Here is a 12,708-nt window from a genome sequence, read left to right as displayed (position 1 = left end):
TCCTTCTTGTCCTATAAAGTAAAGATCTGAGCTCTTCAAAAAAGCCATTTGGGACCCATGACCGGATCCGGAACTAAGTAGATGGGTTAAAACTTTTTTCAGGATATGAAACGAGTTCGATGCCAGTCAATTTTCTATTTATTCATAGCTCGGCAGTAGAGATGTACAATGAGTTGAGCCAATTCGGACTCGATGCAAACATGCCCCTGTAAGCTCGACTTGAGCTCTACTCATTCGATAAATGTGTCGAGCTCGGGCTTGAGTTAAAATTCGAGTTATAAACGAGTTGAGTTCGAGTTACACATGCTTGTGTCTTCCGTGTTCGTTAATGTTCAGGGAGATGCCGGTAATTTTTTATGAATTTAACACTCGTTTTGTGGTTTCCATTTTCATTTAAAGAAAAAAAAGTATATAAATAGCCTAAGTAAACCGATGGGTATTGGAACATCTTGGTAATGTGCATCATTTCCATAAAAATAGCCTGAAAGAATTCATGGACGCCCATTTCTTCATTATGCATGCTTGCCAACAATGGTAGGTGACAGCGCATGCTTGATATGTATATATATGTGTATGTGTATATACATATACACACACACATATATATATGTATATATATATATATATATATATATATATATATATATATATATATATATAGAGAGAGAGAGAGGGAGAGAGAACCTGCTAGTTACAGATCCACCTATGCATGTGGACCCTATGAGGATATTGGTGTGGGGATAAGTGAAGGATCAGTCGGGTGCAGTTGGGTGTGACCCATGTCTGAGCTAGTCAGGTGGTTCATGTGAAATGGGGCTGAAGCTGGATCCCATGTTTTGGACACACATGCCTGGCTGCCGAGGCCTTTCAACCAACTCCCAGTCTCAGTCAGTCCAGTACACTTGCTCCAAACTCTCAGTCAGTTTCAGTCGAGTCTTGGACCTTCATGGAGTTTTCCTGGACTCATGTGATCGATCCTTTTTCTGTGGATTCCGAGTCATGTCTCTCTCTCTTACGCCCACATCATGCGTCCTCCAATGCACTCTTTCCGCACCAGTGGTGCTTTTTCTTGGCAACTTTCTGTGGGTGTTTCATAAATCAAACTCAAACCCATAACTGTTCTTAATGCCACACGACCACATTGAGTCCCTGTTCTTCCTTCCTTTTAGATCATGACAATGTTGCGTTGAAGGTTCTCTCTTAGTCGATCACTGCATTAATTACATGCTGTGGTAGAAACATAGATAGATTGATTGATATCAACCCAGAACATACGCCATGGTTTGTTGTTTTAGTAGCCAAAGAGATGGCTGTAGATAGTACAATTGTCTACACTAATTGCGACCAGATTCCTTCCACACTTATCGTGTACTAACCACATATTCTTCCATAAGAAGCCAGCCACTGCCACATTTGCTGAAGGTAAGAACTGTTGGTTTTGGAAATTAAGTTACTAAAATTTAACTTTCCTGTAGGTAAGATGGGCTTTTAAATCTGTCTCTGTCAGTCCCTTCATTTCTTTTAGAATGTCAGCAGTTAACTAAATTATGTTTAACGCACGTCACATTATATATAATGGATGTAAGCTGCAGGGGAGTAGTTAGAAATCAGAGCAAAAAAAAACTAAGTTAAACAAGGGCCAACTACCGATGACAAAGGTAGTCCGAATATAAAATAGAAGAATATAACAAGTCATAGAACGCCCAAGTCGCTATTCCAACTTAATAAAACAAACTTGCCGACATTTACATTAAAAATTTCACCATTCACCGTGAAACGAAAACCAAGGAAATGAGAGAGAGATCTGTCCATTATAAAAGAACTGCCGTCTGTGGTGAGTGCAAGGTCTTGGGTAGTGTGACCACCTAAATATACCCCACTTTACAGTACCAGCTCTGTCAGAGTTCTCACCGCTACTGAATCTGTTTATGTGTGCTCCTTCTCTCTCAATCTCTCTCTAAGCACAACTAAATGATGACTGAAGAAACAGTAGATGACTCTTTTTTCAATATAAACTTATAGATGCCTTTGCTGCGGACTCTTTGAGCGAGAACCATGACGGCAGCAAGTTGTTTCTGTAAGAAGTTTGAGCTTTGCATGATCAAGCTTTCATTCATAGTAAACGATTGATTGTTCACCTCTAAAAAGCATGCATGTGTTCGACAATTAACTTTATATTTCCTCTGCTACAGAGAACATGGTAAATGCATCTATCGATTAATTAAATTACTCAAAAAGCAACTTGTGACTCCAGTATGACATGTTGATCGTAATGAAATGACTAAAGCGCCAGGAGGGGAGCCTTTACAGAGGGGACTTCTGTCGGTAATATTGGCCCCTTGTGGCTTAAACAAATGGGGGCAGCCAAAGAAGGGAAAGCAGGCATTTTCATAACCGATGGCGACTCTGGTCAATCACCAAGCAATGCACAGAGGGAGATAAAGAGGGACAGAGAGAGCGCAACTCTCACTTTCTCCTGTTTTTTGCTCTTTCTGCTTTTCTTTCTCTACCAGTCAGAGACAGTACTGTGGCTGGCAGAAGTGGGGAAAAGGGATGCAAAGGATTATTTTTCTTCATGTTGGTGTCACTTAGTAGAAGCTCTTGGATTCCCCACCCTTCCATCATGGGCATCGTCAGCTTCACCAGCATGAGCCTTGCCTTATGTCATCCTCCCCTCCTCTCACTTCTTCCACGACAGCAGCTCACTTGATCTTATCACTTTCATTTCACCAACTTAAATAATTCCAAAGTTTTTGTCATTAGTTTTCACTTATATATATGTATGTATATATTTCTATGGTTCATGACATATATTGATTTAGTAAACATAAGTATTATATGAACTGATTATAAGCTGATTCCCAGAAATAACGCATGCAAAGTAATTTGACATGGGAAAGAAGCCATTAATTCATTGCCACAAATATCATTTAAAGATGGCGAGATTTTTTTCAGGTATAATACAGTTGTTTTTTTGATGTTTTTTTAACGCAATTTCATTAATTTCAGGTTTTGATTTCCAAGGCAATTACTACAGTGCAGTGCCCAATGGGATTGAAAGAATTGCCAGATTTTTATATGGAAAGTTTGTTCTACCTAAGTTCTTGGGCCCAGCCTTTATTAGCAGCGGTCGTCATCAAGTCAATGGAATAGTTTATGAAAGATCAGGGACTTTGGTAGCCACAAGGTCGAAGCTGGATATACTCTTTAATGGCTCAAGAACATTAATGGTTTCACCAACTAGGGGCCTGCCAATGTATAGGAAATAACGCCAACATCTTGACTGGGAAAGAAAGGAGAGGGAGATACTTGCAACTCTGTTCATGTGGGCGTTCTTCATTTATTAAAATCTGGGCCTTACTTTCTCGCATCCATACGTTCAACAGGAAACTTTATCTTGCTATTGCAAATTTCATACATTTTTGGTGGAACTCCACATTTTCTGAAAACAGTATGTGTATATTAATACGGAAAGCACTTTATCTTATTTGTGTTTGGAGTTGGAGAACCATCATATTGCAATTCATGTTCTCTCCTTTTATAAGTAATTTAAAAAAAAAAAAAGGAATGCTGTCTTCGCTAAATGCCGTGAGAGTGGGGCCAAAGGCTGAGCTCAACTGAATAATTAAGTCTGAACATCAAAAGTTGATTGTCTAACATAAGTGTCTGTGATTCTGCATCAAATGCGAGGAACTTGAATCTGCAAATCATGAACTTAACCAGTGAGAGATTATTAATTATATTCGTAAAGCTTGGATTTTGGCACTCAGCACCTAATTATGAGCAAATTCTGGTCTTACATCATTAGATCATCTTGTATAATGGCAGGAGAAACATAATTTTTTTTTAACCAAGAAGAGCCTCAAAAATTTGTCATGTTAAATGAAAATTAGCTCATCTTGCTTGTTCATGTGATAAATTTTTCATAAAAAATCAAAACCTTTTGTGCTTTTTAATGTTTGGCATAGAAACAGAATGCCCTTATGGCGGATTGGTGAGAGCATAGGCATCAATTCGATTCTTATGGGGTGCTACCACTTTAAACTGCAAATGATGGTAGTGTAACACTCTAATTGATGGGTATACCACAGACTCACTGCAAGTCTGAAGAAGCTCCGAACGACAGAAGGAAGGGGTGAGAGCTTTAGTCCTTCTTCGGGCGGCTACCAAAAAAATAAAATATATAGTTAAGGCAACCACTATTTTCAATAAGCTCGACTACCAAAGAAATAAAATAGCAACCACTATTTTCAATAAATTTAAACTTGAACAATATACTTGAAGTTTTAGGAGTTAAATCATAAAAGCTACCATACATCCTTTTTAGGTTCCACTTTAACAACAGCCTGGTAGGTTCAGTATGGCTTTTGATTAGCAAAGTCAAAGTAACGACAGAGACGCGAGAGCAAAGTCGAGTTAGAATTTAAGAAGTACCTGATTTTAAAAAGAACATTTGTTCATATTCTTTGCATGTTCTTCGGAGTTTCATTAAAGAAATCGTGCAATAGATAGAGTTTCATGTATGAAACGCCGCCTACCATTCTCTTCTTCGAAAATAGTTCAAGCAAATGTGCTGAAAATCAGGCCTCAAACGAACCTTTATACACATTATATTAGCGTTCTTTTATTCGCTGCCAATATTTCTTTTGTTGATGAAATTATCTGTCTTCATAATCCAAGGATTTAAGAAAAATGTCTCCAAATTTATCAAATTTCCACATCCACGTGTCATTTTCCAATTGGTCTGGTATAAAGTAATTAGCTCCGGTTAGATCGGAGGACGGGTCCTAGGTCCTTTATGGATCGGGTACTGGCCCGATCCATTTATCAGACACTCATGATCAGACCGGTGTGGTCAATCGTTGGGAATAGGCGTTGACCAATCTTCTCGCTGTTCCCAAACACGGTTCTCTGACTCTTCCCCCACACCCGATCCGATGGCTGCAAATGGATACGTCTATGCCCGATCCGACTCTCACTTGCCATTTTCAAGTACGCCCGGTACTTAGATTTCCTTTTTGAATCCGGATCCAAAGCTTGACAGCAGTTGGCCCACTCTTTCTTGGATCGTGAGTCCGGATCTTGAAATTGGTGATTCGGATCCGTTTCGGTACTGGACATCCATGAAGGCCATTTCAGCCATCCAACTGTAGATGAACTGAACTCCACTAAGCAGGTGTTGACCCCACAGAAAGTTACAAATGACATAAATGCCCTCGCAGGGGGTTTCCTTCTACCATCATGGCTCCTGCAAACGGGTCAGGTGCAATCGTTTTACTGTTCCCACAGTTAAAAAAAAAAAAAGCTACCTCTTTAAAGGGAGCCTGTTTTAACGGGTCCCTCCCATGTTTTTTTTTTTTTTTTTCTTACCGTCATTTCTGTTGCATTTAATTTTGATGAATGCCTTGCCCCTGAAGCTAAGCTAAGGTGTCCAGTGGGGCCCACAGTAAAGCATGTGAAAAGCGATGAGTATGGACTTCTGAGAGTGGTTCCGATCCACATTTGGATTGCAGAACCCGACCCGATTCATTCAATGAGTTGATTCGATCCATTTAAAGGGTATTTGGCACCGGGAATATTAACACAATGTTTCATGAAACTAAACCGGCACTCTAAATAAATCACGTTCAAACGAAACTTGGCATTCTAGAGAAAGAAAAGGGAAGTTTTGAAAACCAAGTTGAGCTTGTTTTTCTTTCTCACCACTTGCTCGTCTTGCAACAAAATGAAGATGAAAGGAGCGTCATTATTTTATGCAAGGAAGATTGACTTCTCCGGCACCGGAAAACGTTGAGTAGGTTCTCCGGAGCGTCATTTGATTATATTATTAATTTTCCAGTGAGGAAGGACGTTTCGAGGACCAGACCACTTAATGAGCTAGTCGTTACAGCGACTTGAATCCCATAAAAAGGACTGACACCAATTTCTTAAAGGTCGAAAGCTACGGGATCCAAACGGACGGGATGTTCATCAAACTTACATGCCGTTGTTTAGGAACCAACGTAAATGTGAACACTGTGTACTCGGCTCGGCTCGAACCCAGGCTTTGCTGAGTCTAACGTAGCCCGACCTTATGGGTCTGGTTAGTTCGCGTCTGAACCTGACTTTCCGAAACCGAACCCGGGTCCACACTGTGGTTTGGATCTAGATCGAAGAAACAACTGGATTTGGTTGTCATTACTAATACTCCCCCCGTTAACAAGATTCCCGTTGACAATTTTAGTAACGTGGTAACGGTCGCCTAAATGAAAACTTTAATTACATGATCTAAATTCAGAGTGGTTGTTGCCTTTCGTTTGAGAAGCTTGGTTGCGCTTCTTACCTGAAACTTCTCAATAAAATAAATAAGTTTGCCACTATAATGTGAAATGCCCATAGTAGCCCTATTCCCATCTACTTGCTTTGGAAAGAAAAGCAAGTCCGTTTTAATCATTACATGGGGTCAAAAAGATTATTATCATCTTTTTTGAGAAGTATAATAGCGTGACTGAGGTCTTTCGGAAATTGTAAAAAAATGCAGAGCCTAGAATGACCTTTGTGCCCTTTACGTTTAAAGAAAACACTGGGATTCCTTAGATTCCTTTGAGAATTTTAGGAATATTAATGCCATTAGCAGTTAGATCTCATTTCATTAAAAGGACAACAAAGACGTTAAAGTGCTGGAGTGTGAGACTTTGATCAATGAAACAGTTTGTTTCATAAATCTGTCTCATAAAGATACTTATAAAATTATTTTTTCAAGAAATTACTTAATCTATTTCAGTCTTTAGGTTATATTCATGAAACAATCATAATCGAAAACATATTGGCCTTTTTGATTTTGCTATACAGAGCGCGTAGGTCGTGTGTTGAACTTTAGGGAACCAACATTGTGACTGATATCTAGAGCTTTCGTGGGTCCTTCCTTACTTTAAGTGTACAAAACAAATGCCGTGATTCCTTTCTAGCTTTGAGTTAACGACAGCTAAAACGAGCAAAAGGAGGCCGTGATGAATTTTTCTTGCTTACTGAAACTTTTGAGCATTATAAAACGATAAGATTTGTACATCGAAACCACGGAGTCAAGGTTCCGCTACCTCCTTCACAAAATAAATAACAATTGCTTTGAAGTTTCGAGCACTAATTGCTTGCAAAACACACTTTTTGTTATAAAATGCAAGTCAAACATGCTTGTTAGCGAGCCAATGCATGTCTCTTCATCGAACGACGCCAAGAAGCTCACCTTGTTCCCTTGCTTTTTCTAAAGTGGGTCCGTAATAAATTGAGCATTTAAAACCAGAAAGTGAGGAAGAGAAGCTACGGTGAACGAAGGAAGAAAGCTCGGGAAGGGCCAATCGAGCCGGGCCGAGCCAAGAGTCGTCGGTTGGTTTGAGAACGAAAGCATGGCGAGAATGGACGCCCTCGGACGCACAGTAACCAAGTGGGGGCGGGCCGTAGGAGAAGACTACCCGCCAGCACGTGCAGGACCAAAAGGGTAGAAATGGAATTTCAGAAAAATAACAATTAAGTAGTGGCCAGGGCCCTCAAAAAGAGAAGGGTGAAGGGTGAGTGAGCTGGTGCTTGCTTCTCCCTCTCAGTCCCTTACTTAACCTCACTTACTTTACTAATCTTTCTTTAATATTATACATTTCTTTATTATATGTTTATTTACTAAGTACCTCTCTCCTACTCTCCGCCTCCACACATACAGACCAAGAGGGAGATAGAGAGGTCTCCCTTCCCTTTACTTTCTGCAAGAGTGTGAGCCAACGAAACGGCTGGGAACGAATTCCGGGAGCTAATATAATATCCGGTGGCCGGCGTGACTTTTGTTCGGCGAGAAGCAAGCCATGATTGAGAAGCTCGGCACTGAGCCAAGATGATCACGGCGGGCATCGCGGTGCTTGGGGTGGTGCTCGCGCTGCTCAATGCCGGGCTGGGGCTCAACGCCGACGGGGAGGCGCTTCTGTGGTTCAAGTACGCTGCTCTCAGCGACCCGCTGGCGGTGCTTGACAGCTGGAACCACAGCGACGCCAGCCCTTGCAGGTGGGCCGGCGTCGTCTGCGCGCCGGTCGCGGGGGAGGCCGAGTCGAGGGTCGTCGGGGTGGTGCTGCCGGGCGCCAAGCTGCTGGGGTCGATTCCGGAGCAGCTCGGCTCCGTGCAGCACCTCCGCCACCTCGACCTGTCGCGCAACGTCTTGAATGGTACGGTTCCTCCGGGGCTTTTCAATGCTCGCGAGCTCCGGATCCTCGCTCTCGCCGATAACGAACTCTCCGGGGACATTCCGGCCAACATCGGCAGCCTGCGTCAGCTTCAGTGTGTTAACCTCTCTGACAACGCCTTCGCCGGAACCATCCCCGCCGAGCTGACGACCGCTCCGTCTCTACGCTTTCTGTCGTTGAGCAACAATTATTTCTCTGGAGAGATTCCGCCGGGTTTCGGGGCCAATTCCCAGCCACTGGAGGCGTTGGATCTGTCGTCGAACCTGCTCAACGGCTCCTTGCCGTCGGTGATCGGAACCGTCCTGTATCTGAATCTCTCTTCTAACCGACTCTCTGGCGAGATACCGCCGGAAATCGGCAGGAAAATCCCTGAGAATGCGACGCTCGACCTCTCCTATAACAACCTCACTGGTCCTGTGCCTGACGTCGGGGCCTTCCTGAACCAGAAGTCACAGTCCTTCTCTGGAAACCCAGGCCTCTGCGGCGCCCCGCTCAAGAGTATCTGCAGTGTCCCGGCTACTCTCTCCAACTCGTCGCTGAACGCCACGACTTCGCCGCCCGCGATCGCGGCGATGCCTGAGAGCTTGCCGGAGGAGCCGACGGACAACGGGAGCGCTCCGCCCGTGAAACCGGCAAAAACCGAAAAGCCGAAGCAGAGGACAGGCGTGCTGGCACCGGTGACGATTGCGGGTATCGTCGTTGGAAACTTCGCGGCGCTGAGCCTCGTGTTCATGATCTTCATCTACCGGTACCAGGTGAGTCGGAAGAAGGCAGCAGGGGCGTCCGTGGCGGGAATTTCCCGCGACCCGAAGAAGAAGGACGGTGTCGGGAGATGGTCGTGCCTTCGAGCGAGCGGGAAAAGAAGCGGCGACGAGGACGACGAGAGCGTGTCGGAAAGCTCGACGTCCGTTTCCGAGTCCGAGGACGAGCCGCGGGATCAGAAACCGGGACGTCTGGTGATGGTGGACGGCGAGACGGTGGAGCTGGAGCTGGAGCGTCTGCTTAAGGCGTCGGCCTACATCCTGGGCGCCAGCGGAACAAGCATCGTGTACAAGGCGGTCCTCGAGGACGGCACGACGCTCGCCGTCCGTCGAATCGGAGAAAGCGCGGTGTATCGGATGAAGGACTTCGAGAACCGGGTCAGGCTCATCTCGAAGCTCCGCCACCCGAACCTGGTTCACCTCCGTGGCTTCTACTGGGGCTCCGACGAGAAGCTTCTCATCTACGACTACGCGCCCAACGGGAGCCTCTCTAGCTTCTCCAACACCAGTACGTTTCCTCGACCCGGCTTTCATTTCCTGAAATTCCATCCTCGGAACCGGATAAATCCGATTTCCCCCCTCATTAATCACGCCAACAGATACCTGCACTTTTCGGTGAAAACTGAAAAGTCTTTCGCTTTCATTTCGTGACGGTTTCGAAAAGCGATACACCAAGAAAAACGTGAAGGTTTTTAGGATAAAATAACACCTTGTTAAAAATATAAAGTACGTTATTTATCTTGTTCGTGGTTTCTTTTTTCCTGCATCATAAATACTATTGCGAAAAATAAATTTATTTTTTTACCATCAATTTTTTTTTGCTGCGATGTGAGTTTTTTTTTTATTTTTGTTGTGCTCATCTATACATTTTAAGAAAAGTAAGAAAAAGAGCATGAAATTATGTAGTTGGAGGTTTCTCAATCGGTTGAGACATAGGTCGTGGGAGCATACTCATAATTGTAGGTTAGGTTAATTGTCTGTTTGGGTTGGTTTTATTAGGGAAATCGGGTTCGTCTCCGGTCCATTTGAAGTGGGAGGTGCGGTTGCGGATCTGCCGAGGCTTGGCCCGGGGGCTAGCCTACCTGCACGACAAGAAGTACGTCCATGGCAACTTGAAGCCCAGCAACGTGCTGCTGGGCGCCGATATGGATCCCCAGATCGGGGACTTTGGGCTGGAGCGGCTGGTACACGGGAAGGCAAGCAACGGCAGCAGCTCGGCCGTGTACTTTGGCGGGAGCCGGCGGTCGACGCTCTCGCGGGACAGTCTCCCGGCTGATATCCCGCCGGCTAGCAGCCCGCTCGGTGGGTCCACCAACTACGTTTCTCCTTACCAGGCGCCCGAAGTGCTTCGGACCCTCAAGCCCACCCAGAAATGGGACGTCTATTCATTCGGTGTCCTGTTCTTGGAGCTCATCACGGGTCGACTCGTAACCGAAGCGGAGCTTGCGTTATGGAAGGATGGTCCGGCCGAGGAGCGGAACCGGGCGCTGAGGATGGTGGACCCGGGCCTCCGGTCCCAGGTGGAGGAGAATGAGGAGGTCCTGCTGGTCTGCTTGAGGCTGGGGTTCGCCTGCGTCTCTCCTGCGCCGCAGCGGCGGCCGGCCATGAAGGAGGTGGTGCAGGTTCTGGAGAGGATCCCCACTGCCTCTTCTTTCTTGATCCCATCTTCCTTTTCTTCTTCTCATTACTGTTGATTCAAACCAAGACAAAATGAAAAAAAAAAAAAAAAAAAAAAAGAAGGGGGAAAGCACCCAATTTGTTTCTTTTTCTGTTTTCTTTTGGTGGTCCTGCTGACTCACTGATCATTTGTATTAGTGTGCATTTTTAGAGCTCTGGATGTTGATTTTCCCGTTTGGAAGTCATGTGAAGGGGGGGTGGGGGAGGGCGAGGGGGGTGGTGGTGGGGGGAAGAGAGAGAGAGAGAGAGAGAGAAAAAAAAAAAAGGTGTGTGATATAAAAGGTGTCTGAGATAGAGGAAGAGGGTTTCTGTTGGTTTTGCCATGTGACCAAGTTGGCCGGTTGTGATTTATTTTCTGTGTATGTTGTATACATTGACTTGGTTGTGTCAGAGATGTGTATTGAGTTGCAGTAGGGCTAGATGGGTATCCCCTTAAATGAGTACTTGTGATTTTTTGTATAATGAAGTGCCAAAGAGTTCACAGAGAGGAATGAGGACTTCTGAGCGCTTGAATTCGCCAGCTGTGTATAATTGATTGTGAAAAGGAGTTCTGGTATGTCAAACTGCACATTGTTCTCTCTGCATTTAAAGTTAGACAACTACTGCTCCGAGTTGAGAAAGGGTTTAGATATTACCTAGAATTCCACAGGTCTCTTCAAGGTGTTCGAACAGTACATTTTTTTCGTTCGCTCAAATGCTTGGACGATACTGAACTCGTGAATTTCCTAGCACCACCTTTGAACGCAAATTGTGCTAAATCTGGTCCCATGATGATGCCCAAAAAGCCAAAAGAAGAAGAGTGAAAGTTTTGACTTCCCGCTCTATGAGGACTTGTTTGTTCTTTCATTGGGGAAAGGAGGGAGTCCATTAGTTCCAAGTTTTGTGGTCCATCACACCAGACATGTGCCATGCACATGGCAGGAAACCGAGACTAGCTTGATCTTGTAGCTCGACCTGTAACGCATTTTAATTAATTGCTTATCATAAGGTTGCACTATCGCCTGATGTCGGTGAGGGCCTGTAGAGTTTTACTGCCATGTTGTTTGTTTCAGGAGGCAGACCTTAGGAGCTAGGTGGTTGGTGCAGTAGGGTGGGAATAGGCCGATTTGACGGGCGGTCATTTTTTAATTCTCATGGGTGTCAGCTCCCTGTTGCAGCCATATTCACCTCGGCAATGACAGGCCGTGGAGTGTGAGGGATTAGCCGTCAGGTCCTAGCTAGGGCCTCGCCACTGACATCTTCAATTAGTTTTTGAAAATGGGTTCTACTTTGGACTCTTTAAAACGAAAAGTTTCCGTCTTAGAAATAGGTGGTTGTTTGTGCCTTGGTTTGATTCTAATAGCATCTTTGGCTCATGATAGTTTTCGTAATTTAGTTTCATACCGTGCATTATTGACGTTTGGAGCATGTAGTTGTGCAAGCAACAAATTTAGAGTTCAGTTCAAAGCATGTAGCTGTTGAAGGAAGCTACTTGGAGGCTCTTTAATTTTCACTGTGAAACTATGGTTGCTTCTGCCATTAAAATGCAGATTCAATGAGATGATCAACCCGCGAGAAGAATAAGCCGAGCGTGAACCCACTGTGTTCCGAATGATTTCGCCATTCACGGCAACAAATGAAACGAAAGTCATGTCAACTGTTGCCTCCAAGACATCGGAATCTAACAGGTGGTGTATCTTGGTACTCAAGGCTCCTCCAAGCATAACTTGTGGATGTTCTCTAAAGTGTTGCCGTTGCTTCACTTTGTTGGCAACAGTGGCTCTTCTATTTTGAAAAATATGTACGCTGATCTGTTCTCCGGCTTCTTTCCCCTTAGTATTTGATTGCCAAGGTAGAAGTTGGTCAATCTGCCAGAAGGATGTCATGTGCTAGAATAATTAATAAATAGGTGGAGAAACATGTTGATAAGAAGGCGATTTCTCAGAAGGAGAAGTTAATTTTTTCTAGACGCTAAAGCCGATTTGAAGTGTGGTTCATTAATAAGCGATTTACTAAAAAAGAAACATGTTTGCCGACACAGATTGGGTTTCTCAAGTTTCTGATGATATATATGATGATCTAAAATGAAG

At 44.2% G+C, this 12,708-nt stretch overlaps 1 protein-coding gene across 1 annotated transcript; it reads left to right on the top strand.

Moving 5' to 3' along the window:
- The first annotated feature begins 7,559 nt into the window (after window positions 1–7,559).
- On the top strand, window positions 7,560–11,207 carry LOC116260962 (probable LRR receptor-like serine/threonine-protein kinase At4g37250). Its single transcript, XM_031639516.2, has 2 exons — window positions 7,560–9,470; window positions 9,962–11,207. The coding sequence occupies exons 1-2, from the start codon at window positions 7,859–7,861 to the stop codon at window positions 10,654–10,656; spliced, it is 2,307 nt and encodes a 768-aa protein (XP_031495376.1). The 5' UTR covers window positions 7,560–7,858; the 3' UTR covers window positions 10,657–11,207.
- The last annotated feature ends 1,501 nt before the right edge of the window (window positions 11,208–12,708 follow it).

This window comes from Nymphaea colorata, chromosome 9 (assembly GCF_008831285.2).
Source record: "Nymphaea colorata isolate Beijing-Zhang1983 chromosome 9, ASM883128v2, whole genome shotgun sequence".
NCBI classification, from domain to species: Eukaryota; Viridiplantae; Streptophyta; class Magnoliopsida; order Nymphaeales; family Nymphaeaceae; genus Nymphaea; species Nymphaea colorata.
The sequence above is the reverse complement of the archived record's forward strand: the minus strand, read 5'-3'. Positions and strand labels throughout refer to the sequence as shown.